This window comes from Brachyistius frenatus, unplaced genomic scaffold, assembly GCF_029030835.1.
Source record: "Brachyistius frenatus isolate BFR_SWC_R1_liver_20210118 unplaced genomic scaffold, ASM2903083v1 Contig_53, whole genome shotgun sequence".
Taxonomy (NCBI): Eukaryota; Metazoa; Chordata; class Actinopteri; family Embiotocidae; genus Brachyistius; species Brachyistius frenatus.
Window position 1 is genome coordinate 701,442 of NW_027210652.1, and position 16,941 is coordinate 718,382.

The 16,941-nt window shown below is 41.6% G+C and overlaps 1 protein-coding gene across 1 annotated transcript in view; it reads right to left on the reverse strand.

Moving 5' to 3' along the window:
* chrna8 (cholinergic receptor, nicotinic, alpha 8) overlaps nt 1-12,773 on the reverse strand; it is a 37,965-nt gene extending 25,192 nt beyond the window's left edge. Inside the window, exons 1-2 of the mRNA XM_069704868.1 lie at nt 12,269-12,773; nt 2,089-2,228 (exon numbers count right to left, since the gene is read on the reverse strand). Coding sequence (XP_069560969.1) covers nt 2,089-2,228; nt 12,269-12,338 — 210 coding nt within the window. The 5' untranslated portion in view covers nt 12,339-12,773. The remainder of the gene's footprint in view (nt 1-2,088; nt 2,229-12,268) is intronic.
* Between the last annotated feature and the right edge of the window lie 4,168 nt (nt 12,774-16,941).

Sequence of the window (16,941 nt, forward strand, 5' to 3'; positions counted from 1 at the left end):
GTTCTCTCTTGAGACCGCATCGCCCCTCAACTATCTTTCTCCGGTCTGTCATTCGGTGAGCTCCAAGAATACATTCAAATGTTGTTTAAAATGTGCTGCGGGAGACGTGACATTAATAATAGAAGGAGAAACCTATATTACAGTCCATCGTACAGCACTTGCCACCATGTCGTTGTCATGAGGAGACGTGCACGTCTTGTGACAGCGCCGGCTCTGGGATGTGACGGCGTGTCGGCTCGGGTTTTTTGGTTGAGTGCTCGGGCTGCGTGGCCGGGCTAATAGGCAGAAGGTTGAGTGTGTTGTTGTTTTTTTTGTGCGAGGGAAGGTGCAGACGAGACGAGGAACGGGAGGAAACACACGACGAAGCGCAGGGTAAAAACACCGAAGGAACAAACCGTAAGACACAAATCCGCCCAAACAACAGAAATGTGGATTTAAGAGGTTTACAGAGTGACAGAGGACGGGAGGATCGTGGCCTGTTGAGCCTGTTGTTGAGCTAAACGAGGTGGTTGTGTGTATTTGTGGGTCGAAAATGTTGGAAACGCAGACAACTGATGCTGAGAATGAAACTTTTCTCTTAAGATCCCGTTTCAAATGGTAAAGATACAAATTTAAAGGAAGAATCACAAGAGTTTGGATTTGGAGAAGGTACAGAAAGTATTTGAAGGAATACTTTGACATTTTGACAAATACACTTAATTGAAAAACCTTCGACGGAGCCATGAACCAACCCGATACGTGAGCTGGACTGGGTCCATGTTCTGTTTCATCTCATTGATTCAGATAGGCTCTCCATTTACTGCGATACGATACGAATGGAAGTGTGTAAGGCATCATTTTCATTTATAATTGTTGAAGCAAGAGATGGAAATAGGAATATCAGTTTTGATTTATAGATGCAAATTTACCTTTAAAGCTTATAAACAAATTACTTTGGTTTTTCTAACTTTTCATTTGCTCTTATTATTCATATTTATCTGCTCTTTCCTATGATGCTGCTTGTAAACTGATCAAATTATCATTTTTAAAAAGCAGATGAAGAAGCATCTAACTGCTGCTTATGTTTGTGTTCTCTCTCGGTTAGGGTTTGTTTGGGTTGACCACATTTTCATCCTCCCTGGGGTTGCGTACACTTTGCCAAGAGTTCATCTTAGAGTCTGTCCAAATATTTGGACCTGTGAGGAAAACTCGTTCTCATTCCCAGGGCCTCAAATACTCAGGTTTAGTCAACGCCGTTACCGCCAATTTTATTTTTAGGAGCTTTGAACAATGTAACTCGTAACTTTTGTAACAAACGTAATGTTACCTATGGAAAATAACTTCTTTTAACCCGAACGATGATCGTTTTTTAACCATAACCTCGTGGTTTTTGGTGCCCAGCCGGCTTTGACGCCGTGCGGTGAGAACGGGTTGATGAGGACTTCAGCTAAGCAAACCGTCTCCTGCCTGTGGCTTTAATGGAAATTTTTGAAAGTGGCACCAATCTTCCTACTTAACTCCAAGCTGGAAAACAAATAAGTGTGTTTCTCAAAGCGTCAAACTATTGCTTTAGAAGAGTCACGTGAATATCGTTGTGATCAGGGGAAGGAACGTGAGCAGCTGAGGTAGAAAGGGACATAAAGTGAGATGGCATATTTCAACACCGAGAGTGAATTTGTCTTCCTGGATGCAGGAAAGTGTGGAGGGTCTGTAATGATATTTCTATGTAAAATATATTGGGGAGAAACAAAGAAGTTTCTCTTTCAAAGACGAATATTCTCAGTTGAATAAGTGCTGCCACTGGTGGAATAACAGTTGTTAGTTCAGAGGAAGATGAAGTGCACCAGCCACAGTATATGTTCATTAGCATGTACCACAGTCACGTTGGATAAATCAGATGGGAAACCTCCGACATAAACAAAACAGAAACTTCAGTATGCAAAAACTTTCACAAACAGCACTCGACTTGGCTTTTTTTGTTGTTGTTTTTTTTTTTTTTTTTAACTCACTCTTGGTGTTGCTTTCCAAAACAAATTCCACACCCATCGGTGCGTCTTCCTTATGTCTTCAAGCATACTGTGTAGTTCAGAAAAACACTCTGCCACTCACCACGTCAATAATCTGTAGCAGCGTGAAGCCGAGTTCCACCACGATGGGCGCCGAGTCGTTTTGGACCGGTCTCTCCAGTCGGTTGTAGTTCACCATCAGCTCGCGGTAGAGCTTCCGCTGGTTCGCACCGCCGTGACAACCTGGAAGGAATAGATGGACAGATTCAATATAAAGGAGGGAAGACAACAAAAAGGACAGATAATAAGATGGTAAAGAATGGAAGTGGTTTGTTGTGTAATGCTGCGTTCAGGCAGCTGGGAAGTGGGAAAGTTCCCAGTTGACAGCGTTCACACGACAACACGGAAAGAAATCAGCAGTCTGAATGCAGAAAAGACCAAACAACCTCGTCATCACCCATGTGGACCATCACAGCGATGAAACAGAGTCATTATTGGTATACTACATCTCTACATGTCGCTTTTAGCAGATAGCGTATAAAACAGGCAGCTAACTAACGGCCGAGTGGGTCGGCTGTCATCGCTCCTCGTTGTCTCTCAACACGGTAATTAGTTTAGTGTAAATGCACAATAACCTGCTCTGTCTAGTATGACCTAAATTAACCATGAAGTGAAGTATATATCTGTGGGAGGAACTGACAGCTTTATATTCTGCTGTTTACATCTATAACCAAGACTCAATCAAGCCAGTAGTTTATTATAACATTTAAAGTGTTCTCCCACACATATTAATGCCTGTAATCTAATCAGTGCTATTATAGCAATTATTTCCAACACTGTTCATGCAGCGCCAAATCCCTGAAGAAACCCTGATTGAGTCACAATATGCTGAATGTAATGAGCCCATTATCAACCCACTGAACTTTAATTGTGTTGACTTGTGATTTCATTTAGTCTCTCCTGTAGTCATTAGGCCTCAGCAAGAGGTTTACGCTGAACAACAAGGCATCCATCTTTGACAGGAATGAATATTATAGCACAGTCCCTCATGCAAAAGTGAAACCAGTTAGTAATGAAGACAGCCTGTTTTGTCTTCGGCACCATGCCGCTTGCATTGTTTCTCGTTCAACAACTGACTGACTGAGTTAGTTAGAGTTAGTCTGTCTCATAGCAGGCGGGCCATAAAATGAAAACTATGTGTAGTTTATAATATGATACTGAGGAAGCTTAAGATATCAACAAGCTCCTGACGCACAATCCAAAAACACGTCGGTGCGCTATCTTTATCATCTCGAAGCCCACGTGGTAGTATTTCATACGCCTACAGTACGATGGCGCTGAGCGCTCAACGCACTGCAACTTAAGAAAACACATACAAAAATAGACAAAATACAAACAAATGAAGAAAACATCTTCATCAATTTGACAACACAAAGCATTTAAAAAGAAAAAAAAATGCCCTGCAAGTACAACACAAGACATTACGGAAATACCCCGCAAATACACTAAAGGACAACAGAAGTGTTTCAGAGGACACTTCAAATTGACAAACAAGTGCTAACACGCTTTTTTTTTTTTAAAAATGATTATTATTATTTTAATCGTTACCACAGTTTATGGCTCATGAAATTATTGACGAAAGCTGTCGGTCAGCGGTGTCGCTGGAAAATGAGCTAAAATAGAAGTGTTTTCGTCATTTAACATTGTGATCGCGTGATTCGGATATAAACATCTTTTTGGTGCCGTGCAGTTGTGCAAGTAAAAAAAAAAAAAAAAAAGACCTGCACCATCTTCTTTATTTAAAAATGTATGCCATCAGAATAATTAGAAAGCATATCAAATTCTAAACACGGTCGCTGACCCTGCAAAACTTTTGGAGGACAACTTTCCTCTCTTGAAGTTTGCCATCAGCAGAACATTCACTCAGCTTCTGGACTCCCTCATTCGTCAGTGTCTCATTTCAGCCAGAACTGAAAAGGTCTCCGCCTGCATCTCCCCGGTGACCCGCGTCCAAATTAGATGTTGTCTCAACATATTCCTGCAATTACTAAGTGACAACCAGGACGTGAGTGAAACCACACTGACTGAGTGGATGACTAATTAGCTAATGAGGCGAAAATAAACAAAAGACGGCTCGCTGTGCGTTTGTATGCAAGGATGTCGGTGTCACTGTCAGACGGGGGGGGGGCATCCTTAAATCTTGGAGTGACAGGGAATCCGCATAACGGGTGAGAATGGCAGCCAGCAAAAGATGTTGAGATTCGAGTGAAGCGAGCCAAGAAGAAAACAAGCCGAACAGTAAAGAGGGCTGTCAGAGAGCCACAGCAAAATATATACAGTACATGACTGAGTAGGTGGCAACACAGCATATTCTTCTGTTGATGTACGAAATAGAAATTAATGTAAGGTGTCCTTTTACTTTCTCCATTACCTTCAGAGTGTTTTTATTGTTTCTAGCAAATATTGGGAAGGTTTTCTCCAATCGTCCAAGCCGAGTACCTCCTGCCTCAGGAAAACAAGAGGCGAAGATCTTATAGAAGCGCCGTTGATAGACAGAGCTATTAATGTACCAGGTAGGCCATGCAGGCGGCTCTTCGTTAGCTGTGATGACTTATTTCAGAGCGTCCTCGGGCGCTGTGTGTCTGTTATTAAACAGAGTTGAGGTTTGCACTCGGTCAGCTTCCTGAGAGCTGCATATTTATCCTCATGGTGTCCCAAATGTGAAGCTCCATGTCAGTAGTTCAGTGGTTATGTAACGGTTTTCCTCCTCACCACTGACTTCTTTTTTGATGTATTTTCTCAATTTCAATTAGTGCTTTGCATGTACGTTATCTGCCAATATATGATAGTGAGGAGTGTTTAATTCAAATGAAAATATTGGCCAGTCAGTGCCTTTAGATGTTGAATTTAGTTAATTTAGTAAAAGCTGTTGAATTTTAAGGGTTGCAACCGAGCGGCAACCTCCAGGGCTGAAAAATGAAGCCAAAGACTGCAGTTCCTTGAATGGCCACTTGAGTCTGATTCCAAGACGGAGTCAATCCCCGTAGACCGCCATTTTAAAATGCCCAACTTTACAGCAAAAGAAGCAGAATGATTAAAGGTTAATTTGAGGGACAGGTTTCAGAAACTAAGCTTCATTTTACCTGCTGCAGCTCCACCATTAACCATTGTGATGTAGAAGTGCTTAAAGATGTATCATCCATAGACTGTGTATACAAGTGGACGTATAGCTTCTGGGTTTGAAAAATGAGGCCGATGCCTTTATCTGCAATACCACCACGGGCCACTAGGGGGTGATTTCATAAGGCTCTGGCTCCATAGACCCCCATTCAACTTCTCTCATGAAATACAAAATCCATCATTTTTTTCCACCAGTCATTTTGGTGTCATTCGCTAAAGTGACTCTTTCTTATTAGTTTTCTGGCAGTCCATCAGAAAATACTCCTGTCATTAATTCGATATTAAGGCCTCAAAAAGTGTAATTTTTGGGGGCGTGTCTGTTTAATTAACAGTGAAGTCAGGTTTCAGCTATCGGCAGGCGGTGCGTAGTATCCTTGGGTTCCCAATCAGTGCGAGTCACTTTCACAGTTCTCTCCTCCCCCAGCTCGTCCAAATATGGTCGCTTCCCTCTTTAAATCGCTCCGAACGAGCAAGATGGCGATGGCCAAAATCCAAACTTGAGGCTTCATAACGTCAGCTCACAAACCAACGGGGGGCCCTTCACTTTGTTTGGTTGCTGCTTTGTATCGTCACATTGTGACACGACTGCCAGGTTGTTAGTTACAGGCCCTAAAGATGACCATGTCAACTGCAAATCCATAAATTCTAAGTGAAGAGGATTGATTTATTATCTGCTGCTGCACTCGTAACTGCTCGCAGCTCAGAAGATTCGAGGATGATAATGTGTAAAAGAAGGAGAGGGAGAGTTTAGACGGGGAGAGTATTTTTTTCCTGTTTACATTTTCCACTCTGTAGCAGTTGCCTTCGGGGCGACGCAACAGAATGAGACTGTAATCCAGTCTTCTTTAAAAACCTTTGTGACCTCCTTTAACAAGACAGATCACACCGACAGCTAAGTGGCTGTAAACTGAACCGGAGATGACCTATCGTTTCTGGAGTATTTCTTCTTATCCCTCACAACAATCTTGTAACAGCTGCTTTAAAACAGTCTGTCATGAGAAAAGTGGCTGACTGAGGCTGAGCTTTTTCCTTTATGAATTTCAAAGAATCCTTTAATCATCTGTCCGTCTGTCTGTCCCGTCTTACATCCGTTATAAACCCCGATTACGCAATACAATGAACTGCATTCTAACAGTGATTGATGCTGATTTAATTTGTCTGTCAAACAAATTGTCTGCACTTTGTAAATCCAGATGTTAATCCCAGAGGAGGAAACCACTCCAGCTTTTGTTCTTGATGTAAAATGTTGGGCCTTTGAATCCCAGACTGATTTAGAAAACAGGAGTTGGGAAATCAGTGAGCGGCACTCTTTCCTACGTCATCAAGTTTCACTGAATAAGACTGGGTTCCCCCTTCCAATATGAGGAGATTATTATTATAATGAAGATTATTATCTAATTGAATGTATACATTATATATACACAGTATATGCTGTATGTATAATATACTATCCTCGCAATGATTTATCCTTATTCTAAGATGGAAAGTTAGCAAAAAACTTTTCTTGGATACTTAATGAAGGTTCACAACTGCTGTAAAACTAAAACAAAGCACACAATGCAAACACAAATCAGAACCAGAGCAATACTCCAAAAACATAACTATTTAAGACATAAAAAAAAAAATCCTGAATTGCAATGCAGTTACTGCTACTAGTTTAGAGCTATGCTAGCTATCAAAGTCAATCATTTAACATTGTTTGCAGATAAACGAATATATCGGAAAATATTATGTTTGTGATGTCAAAAAAAAAAAAAATCAATAAAACAAAAATACTCGTGGACAAATGTGACCAAGGCAAAAATGTAGCAGATAAAAAAAAAAAAAAATGTAAAAACTGCTGCAAGAGAAGAAGCCACATTGTGCTCTCAACCCTGCCTGGTTGACTCAGGGAAATCCCCTGCTGTCCAACTACTACTGCTAAATGACCAAGAGGGGGCACTGCAGTACCTAAACATCGAATTACCTATGCTGCATGCACTTTGAAGTAGAAATGTGTATGCCTTTACATTTTTTTAAAACAAAACAAATTCTATATATTGAACACCTCTAAACAATGTACTGCACTATTCCGATAATAGGTTTTGCTTTGCTTCAGAGGTACCTTTATACTTTCTGTAAAATAATGTATTTGCATCTTTACTGCATTATTTCCTTTAAAGACATCCACATCACCGCCTGTGTGAAAGCTCACGACTTCCGGCTTCCTTATGAGTATTTCACTCCTTTTGTACTTCATCAAATTACCTCCATTGTTTGACATTCGTCACATCAGCTCATGTCACATGACCTGTGTCTTGTTTGCTTTTCACACCGCAGGAAAACAGAAAACATCACAAAAACACACTTTCCTCTTGTAGACCTGCAGGTGTGTTACCCACTGAGAGAACAACGTGGTACGATTTTTTTTCTTCTGAATCAATATATGGAGGAGGGAGGGTGGGGGATCTGACTTTAAAGTTAAAAGTAGGAAGAGATGTTTTTCTTCTCCGATGGTAGGTCACGTCCTTTGAGTTTTACCCTCAGAGCCTCATAGAGATACAATACTCCTATTTTCTGTGGTCAAACTGTACTTACATTTCTGTCCATTCTCGCATCTCCCAGATCGCATCTGTTGTTTTCACTTTTCAGCAATAAACCCTGCGTTCACTGATACAGACCCACTGACATATCAATACAGGCTTAACAAAACCTGAAGGCATCTATCAATTTGAAATGGCTAACATATATCTTTCTCATTGCATTAGTGGCATTTCAAATTTCCATTTCAGAGCCCGTTGGGGGGCCTCATTCAGTCCTCATTCAGTCCTCAATCATTAACGCTCACTTGTATTGTACAGAAATAAGAGTTTCTTTGTATTGCAGGGATGCTGCAGCAATAGACATAAAGGCAATTTTTTATTTATGAGTCGCCCAACCTTGAAAGTACATGCTGCCTGGTGTCGATGCTGTTCTCATTTGTCCTGTCACAGACGATGACACTCACTGACACACAAACTGCTACAGGTTAGACGTGAATCATTCCCGTGTACGGATTCAAATACAATCTAACTTGAAAAAGTGCAATTCAAATTTTTAAAAAAATTTAAAAAAAAAAAAATCACTTTTTCTGTTTGGAGGCTCACTTTGGTTCATTTATTTTCTGCATGTCGTTTGAAAAATGTTACCACTTTGTTTGTCTTCGAGTGTTTGTAATACACCCGCCGGTCCACTAGAGGGCAGTGTGTCTGTGCGACAGCTTTGCCTCAGGACTTCGCCACATGCAAACACACTTAACGCAAAAAAAACCTCCGCGTTGGCTTCTCTTAGGCGATCCTTGACTTCCGCCTTTCGCCATCCTTCCAACCTCCTTATAAGAACTTTAAAGCTTTTCTATTTGGTCTCATGACCTCTTTCGAGTGGCATCCGTCACATGACCTGTATCAGTTGACATATGTCTTCTCACGCTGCCCTCTAGCTGACCGGCAGATGTATTACACGCTTCACCCTGATAATGGGCCCCTTATAATTCTTATAATAGAACTGGACAGCATCTTTTCTGAGCTCCACAAACATGAATACTAACTCCCCATATCTTTGTAATAAAGGCTTTCTGATAAATTTCTTATAAAATCCCAGCCCAAGCTGACTCAGACGCTGATGACATCATCATTGTTCACATCACAGTTGTTTTAACAGGCTAAATAGTACTACCGTAACCATCAAAAGTGTGAAATTTGTAGATTCCCCCTTTAATGTTAAGACACATTTACATTTTAAGTAAAATTTGTATATTTACAGCTGAAACGGGTTCACGTGAGGTCTTTGTGGTTCGTGTTTAGGGAACGGTTTCACTACAGTAGAGAGCAGTTGTAGAGAAATCTACTCTCCGAAACTAAATCCTGATCGGGGCTTTCCCGTCTTAGCGTACGCACCATATTGCTTTCAACGGCCAGAGGGCAACACCTAACAGCTTGTGGCTCGCAGCGATAAAAGAAACGCTCGAGGACAGTAGGCCAGTGACTGACTAGAGTAGACGAGAGTCAATCTCAGATGCCCCCAAAAGGCAAGAGTAGTGAACATGAAGAGCACGACGAAGGACAATAAATACGAAGCCATTGTACCAACTGTGACTGTGAACGTCACAGAGAATGAAATGAAAATGTCCAGAGAACCAGCCGTCGATATTCACAGCAGCTGACAAGGAAAATTACAGCTTGTTTCAAAAGCCGATAGCTGGCGGGATGAAGTACCTCAGTGAGCGATTAGGCCTCCCTCTTCTGAGGTAAAATATCTGCCCTGATAAAAACAACAACAAAAAAACGGAGAAAATTGTCACTTGCATTTTGCTTGTGCAGAGCTTCAGGTTGGATTATAGGTAATTCCATTTTCCTTTGAAAAATGTTCCTTTCTTTTTTACATCAGTGTTGCTGGTAGAAATAATGTATCGTTCACATTATCCCATCGTAGGCCTCCACCATGTGTTATTAAAGTCTTCTTATTTAATGTCTCCTTTCAAAATATAGTCTTTGCTTCCAGCTGATGAGGGAACATACCTGAAACGACATACCGTTCAACACAGGGACAGTTATCTTGACAATACTCACGTAGACTATATGCAAACCCCAAAGACAGGTTAAATATCGATTAGCTTCAGGCAATCTGAACATCCAGAAGACTTGGCTGAGTTTAAAATCGAATCGCATTAAAGCAGCTGGTTTGGCAAGTATCTGTAAAAGATCAATACATATGCAGGATCTCAGAGGGAAGGAGGACAGCAGGACTGAATCTGGTTGGATCAACTTATTCTCCTTCAGAATATCAAACAAGGTCACCGGTCAAGTTTGAAGGAGTGTTTCCACTTACACGAGCAGGATTCATACATGCAGAAAACAAGTTGTTCCTGGTTACGTATTTGCTTCAGATTTACAAGTAGAATGAATTCCATGCAGCATTTTTTTTTTTCGTTTTAAGAAACAAGTGCAACAACTAAATACTGGAAAAACTGTCACATGCTAATTTGGTTACCATGTCAACGAAAAATAATCTATTTACACAGCTGGCACTGAACAACATCAGCATTATGTGGAGTCACGTTTGGGACCTCCTAAATGACATTTCACTCTTTAATTCGGTCTCTAGTAATTCCTGGGGAAAATATCTCGTGAATTGCTGACTTGCTAACTTTATGAACTTGATTGAGGACAATACAAAAAAAACAAAAAAGTATATTTATATTCATAAATTCTCTGAATAATTCGACCTCGTGTTTTCATCAAGGCTCATTCCAAATTAATTAATTAAAAAAATATTTTGTTCACGTAAACAGAGGCTAGCGAGACCCGCAGAAGGTACCTGCATGTGTGAACTTGCTAAAAAAAAAAAAAAGCCTTTGACAGTATTTGTGGAGTCCAATTAGTAGAAGTTGTACACATACCCTCGAACCTGGCGCAGTGACAGCAACAAGAGAGAGTGTAACACCTTCCATCGCCAGATAAAAGTCTGTATTTCACAAGAGGTTTTTACACGCGTTGTCAGGTGTGACATTCCCGCCGAGCCGGCTCACTTCCTGTTTAGGCGGAAGGGAAGGCGACAAAACTTCTGCACTGCTGGTCCTTTCTCGTCAGCAATCACTGTTCAAAACTTGTGTGACAAGTCTACTGCAATAATCAGATAATCACATGTTCAGTGAGCTGTGTAAAGATTGGATCCGGGCTACATCTGACACACTCTATAGACACTGAACGGACGGACCGTGTCAGTGTCAGACAGACGACGACAGCCAGGCGTAAATGTATGAACATCGCTGAAAAGACCTCATTTTAATTTCAGGACAGCTTGAATCCTCTTTGAAGCGATGTCCTGAAAATTGGAACCAATGCTTATTAAACAATAATTGAATCCTTCACTTCACTCAGCTATGAAAGTAGTACAATCTGGGCCTATTTTGGCACACAGCCCTCCAGACACTGACCCTGAATATCCAAACGTGCTTTATTTCTGGTGATTACAGATCTCGTGGAAAATATTTGACTTCATTCTCGGTGTCTGAGAAAAGTGCTGTGGGGCATCAGCATCTGGATGTCTGGCGAGAAATACGCCTCATTCAGTGCACACACTCTTATTATGCGGAGCATGTGTTTATCGGCCTCGGTAAAAGAGCTTCTTTAAGTTATATTTATCCTCTATACAGTGTCCAGTTCATTGGAAAAGCTGTGAGGAAACATACACAGATACTCCTTACTATTGCCCTCACCTGTTTGCATGTGGGATCTTATAAATAAGGAATCATGGGATATTAAGCCTTCCAATGAACTAAACACGTTCTTAATTCAGTTTTGAAGATCTCTGAGACTAGTTGATTAAATCTGATGTGTCTGTATCTCAAGTCCTTTTTCTCTCCCTCTCCTCCAGTCAGACAGCAAAGACACTAAATGAGTATATTTCTATCTGTAAAGCAAGATGACATAATGTACTTCTGTGCAGAAATATAGAGTGTAACCAGGGATTCAAATATATCACAGAGATTGAACCTCCTTTGAGGCCACTCCAGTTCAGTTCCAGTGTTGTCACGCATTTAACAATCCTTTGGCAGCGGATGAGACTGAAGGGATGAACGGCCCCTGGACTTCGTGCACGCCCTCCTTATTGTGGGCCAGATGTTGTCGGCCCATTAAAGAAGGCTCACTTGAGTGCGCGCGCGCGCGCACACTCACAGACACTCGTGCACCTGCTGCAAGCTTGTAAATGTTGTAATGGAGCAGTTTATTAAACCATAAAACACTCAACCTTGGCACATACAGCCTACTTTAATCCGTAATATACTGCGTGCCGTTTTATGTCACACGTTTCTGGATTAATATTGATAAGAAACATTCCCAAGAATCTACGAACAACTCCCTTCACTGTGGATACAGATGTTTCTCTCATGCCAGATGTGCTACAAACAGCCGAACTACGCCGAAGTGTGTCTCAACAGCGGCTTTCATCCGTCTGACAAATGTTTAACTGACAACAGCAAATGACAAATTTTTTTTTATAAAAGAACAAGCTCCATCTCCCACTCTCTGTCTCTTTTGGCATCTTGTTGTACAACAGCCCGCCTGAAGGCTCCAGTGACCCACCTTGACAGCAGAATGTGGCCCACAGGTAAACTCCGACAAATACACCTCCGGTGAGCTTCCGAGGCTCCATGGCAGCGGCGCGGCGGAACTCCCGCTGTGTCCGCTGTGTCCCGCTGTGTCCGCTGTGTCTGTGTCCGCTGTGTCCCGCTGCAGATGTCAAACTTCGAGGGAGTGCAGCTTTGTCAGACTGCGCGTGCTGCTCTCTCTCTTTTCTCTCTCCTGTCCCCTGGTCGGGTGCCGGAGGAGACGGATTGTGTCTTTCCGTGTTGCGGGTCGACTGTCACTTCAAAAGTCACTTTGGATTCAGCTCTCTTCCTTATTCCCCGAGCTGAGCTGTATTTTGATATCAAACATCTCGAGCGTGTCCTCTGCGTGTTTCCTGTCGGATGTGCGCGCGATGACAGCCACCTGTCCGCTGGCTGCTCCTCCTGCTCCTCCTGCTGCTCCTGCTGCTGCTGTTGCGCAATGCCGCCAACTTCGTCAAGGTTTGTTCCCTCCGGTCATCCTCACCTGCTTTGTGGACGATGACTGCAGGAACACGCGTAATGCCCAGCATGCACACCTTACCAACAGAGGGCGACATGCCCCGCCCCCTTCACTTTCGGAAAACTTTCTTGCACTCAAGTTAAATGTTTGATTAAATATTTGTTTGACCTTGTTTTGTTTTTTTCCTGAGTCAGTCGGTGAGCATGACCTCACCAGCCTTAAATAGGAGCCCTTCCTCCCACGAGGGAAAGATGACGGTCTAATACAATTCAGCACAAAAACAAACAAACAAACAAAAAAATCCTGCGTAAATTCAGCTCAGGCATGAGTCTGAGAAAGGGACTCATCTTCCCCTTCCTTCATTTCTCGGAGGGTTATTTCCACTTTAAACTGTTCGTTTTATCGCTGTCTTCCTGCAGCACCTCCTTTCCCTTTGAGCCACTTTGTCCTCTTCAGCAGGGAAAGTCAAAGCCCACTTTTACACAGCAGCCATTTCTCACTGCTTTTCCTCTGGGAGCAAATTCAGAAAGTTTTGAATGGAAGAACCATAAACTGTTGGAAAGGCTTTAAAGAAAGGGGAACCTTGGAATATTCAGATCCAAAGAGCACAGTATTAATAAACTCGACATCATTCACAGTTACCTTGTTTATTCTGTGTTTTAACAGACTGTCAAAAAAAAAAACACAAAAAAACTTCATCATTTAATATGAAACTATAAAAAATATATACATAAGTCAACAAAAACATGTCTGAAGAATCAGTTTGAAGTGAAAAAAAATAATGACAGTTTGGCAACCGTATAGCTACTAAGAAAGTAATTTTACAGTATAGGGCAGAATAAATAATATAATAATAATTGGGAGGCAGGTCTCCTTCATGTAGTGGTAAAGAAGGTTTTTGGCGGGATGTTACACAGTGATTGCACCATTTAAACCATTTAAACCCATATTTTGTAAAAACAAAATCCTCATCTAGCACATGCAAAATGTTTGCTGGTTTACTGTGATTCACTGCAAAGCTGTGACACTGACACGCTGTCCTCCAGTGGACTGGTAGGTGTATTACACACTTTGCCTTAACGCCAGATTGAAGAATTGTTAAGACATACTTAAAAAATAATGTGAACCTACCCTTTAATTGCAACTAAAGTTTTGTTTTATATCCACAGACTTTATATAAACGTAGACGACGCTTCCAGCTCTGAAAAATGAGGCCGGTGCGGAAGTGCCTTAAGATGCAATACCACCGAGTGCCACTAGAGGGCTCTATTTGTTTTTGCGTGGCATGTCTGTTTGATTGACAGGCCTGTGGTGTAGTCAGGTTCAGGCTATGGGCGGGCGGGACACAGTATCGTCGGGTTTCCAAGATTACCCTATTTAATCAGTGACTGTCCCTTCTTTCATTTACCTGCCTTTGAAATTGGTTAAATTATCTTCATTTCCTTCATTTTCTGATCAGTTTGACTGATGTCTGACCCGGCATGAGGTCTGACCCGGCATGAGGTCTGACTCGCTGAGTCACGAGCATTTTTGCAGCAGCAGTGCAGATGATGATTTAAGTCGGATGAGCACAATTCTTCATGTCGGCTGCGTGTGTCTTTAATCGGCGTCAGCAGCCGTCCAGTTGAGGTGATTTGCGTTGCGTGTGGCCAATTGTTGAAGCATATTGCATCACATAATCACCTGTAACACGACATGTGCGACATGTGGCTGAGCTTCAGAGTGGCGCTGTCAGCACCTTTCACCGCCATGACATGAGACGGAGCGTTATTGCGTGTGTTTGTGCACACGTGTGTGGAGGAGCTGCAGCCTCATTCGCTTTTTGCTGTGATGGAGTCCTGATCTGTTTCCTCACCCGTTTGCTACGCCGGCCTTCTTGGCATCACGTTCTTCCTTCTGTGTCCCTCTCAGTCACCCTCATCAGACCGCCGTCAGCTCATATTTAATAAATGTCCTTTTGGCCGAGCCTGCCGGGAGCTGCAGTCCATACTCCCGTGTGTTTTTATGTGTCTCGTTCTATATGTGCACCTGTTTATTTGTTTATTTACAGTGCGGCCCTGTATGTGTTGTGAATTCCAGTCCAGCTTAAAGAGGTCCCTGCCTCACTTTATCACACACGTATATATATATATATATATATATGGCAGTAGCCGCGAGCCCATCCATAAATATCAAAAACATATGATCATCTCGTGCAGAATCATCAAGCAGAAGGCTGGATATGTGATTCATGCTCGGGCTGATATACCACTGCATACTTCGCCGTGTTAAATCAGCATTTAGCACAGTGTGTATGGGAAGGGAAGTGACTCGAATGCAGCTACCGTCAAAGAAAAACTGAAAAGAAAAGCAAAATCTCAGCACCGAACTGCAGACCAACAAAGATGCATTTCGTGGAATATTTAGCAGATAGAGAAACTGATATTTGCCTTAAAAGCTGCTTCTTAAATTTGCCAAGTGTCCAGATTTACATTAAAGCAACTGTTTGCTAACAGGATGAAACTGGAACAGAAAAATAGCAGAAAAATATAATTATAAGTGAATATGATAAATATAGGCACAAAATCATTACATCAGTGGAAAACCTAATTCAGTGAAGCTGTTTTGGTCTCCAACAACGTCGATTGTGTTTTTTTCTAAGGTAGCATACACAGTGCTCTTTTCATCAATGCAGCATTTTAATGTGACCTTTACTGGATTTATTTAAACAAGAGCAGATGGAGCTTCGTGTTAAGATCCATAACCAGCCGCTGGATCTTCTCACAGCAGCTCCAGCGCTATTTTTTTCTCTAGAAACCTCTTTCTTCGCCTCTTTGTCTTGTCGTTTATCTATTTCTTCGCTTTCATTTCTCGTCCGTGTGCACAAAACAGAAACTAACGCTTTCCACTCTTTCCTAATTTATTTCATAATTTAAGAAAGGACAAGCTGAGGTGAGCAACACAGTGTGTTTTGCAGCACCAACAACAACCTTTTTGTTGTGCCTAAGTGCTTCTGGCAGTTTGAGTCATGTATAGTCACAAGGCTCATGCATACACACACACACACACACACACACACACACACACACACACACACACACACACACACACACACACACACACACACACACAATCACACAGAGTTTGTATATGTGATGTTACAAGGGATAACAAAGGCAAGAAGCAATCCATTTGCTGTGGACTCTGCTGTTCGGTCAGTGATTGGATGAATGATCAGGCCTCTCCCTGTATTTTGGCCATATCGTACAAGCCAAAGTTGTCCTCATTAGAAATGCATGTGAGACTGACCTTGCTGAGAATGTGTGTTTCAGCCTTTCCATCCAGATGAGCTTCAGTACACAGCGGTGATAACAGATATGAGGCAGAAAATTGAGTCCTCCGATATGCCCAGAATTTCCCCAGAGTGCTCCCACGATCACCTTTTCAATCTTTTCTTGTTCATTGCAGCTGGAAATGTATGTCGGTATCACAGAAAATAAACCACGCGCTTCCCAAGTCTTTTATTTTGTATTTTTTAAGCCAGTCCCTCAGTAAAGCCGTGCAATGACTTTATATTAGATTCAAATATCGGACACTTCAAGGTAGAGCAGGTTGGATTCTGGTTGAGTAGTATCTGGTTTATTAGTGAATGCTCATTAAGTTATGTAAAATACTGCCTGCCATCCTCATCAAGTTTTAGCGCCTCATGTATAAATGTATATCAGCAGCTTGTATTATATCCTGCAAACATTATTGTTTTCATTATTGGCCAGGAAATTAGTTTCAGACATTCATGGTCTCCAGAGGAGGTTTCCGAATGACTTCTGTTATGTTTTGTCATGATATTTAGCAGCTATTTATGGTGCTCCTATACATTTATTTATGGTGCTCCTTTATAATGAATTCTAATAAACTCGATAATCTATTAACTTTTAATAAGCAAAAAAACATTGACACAAATTTTCCGTGAGCTCAAATCTTTGTTTTCTGACTTAATGATACTCTCGACATGCAAACGACATCCAGCAAACAAAGTCCTGCCAATCGGAAATGAAACTGCAAACATTATGTTTTTGTGATACAGAGAGTGGATGGAAATGTGCTTTAATTTATATTTTCCTTAAAATATTCAGTTCAACTATGTTCGAAATTGGAATAGAAACCGCCTCTGATCCACAGCTGCTAGCATGGTATTCAGTCGCAATACT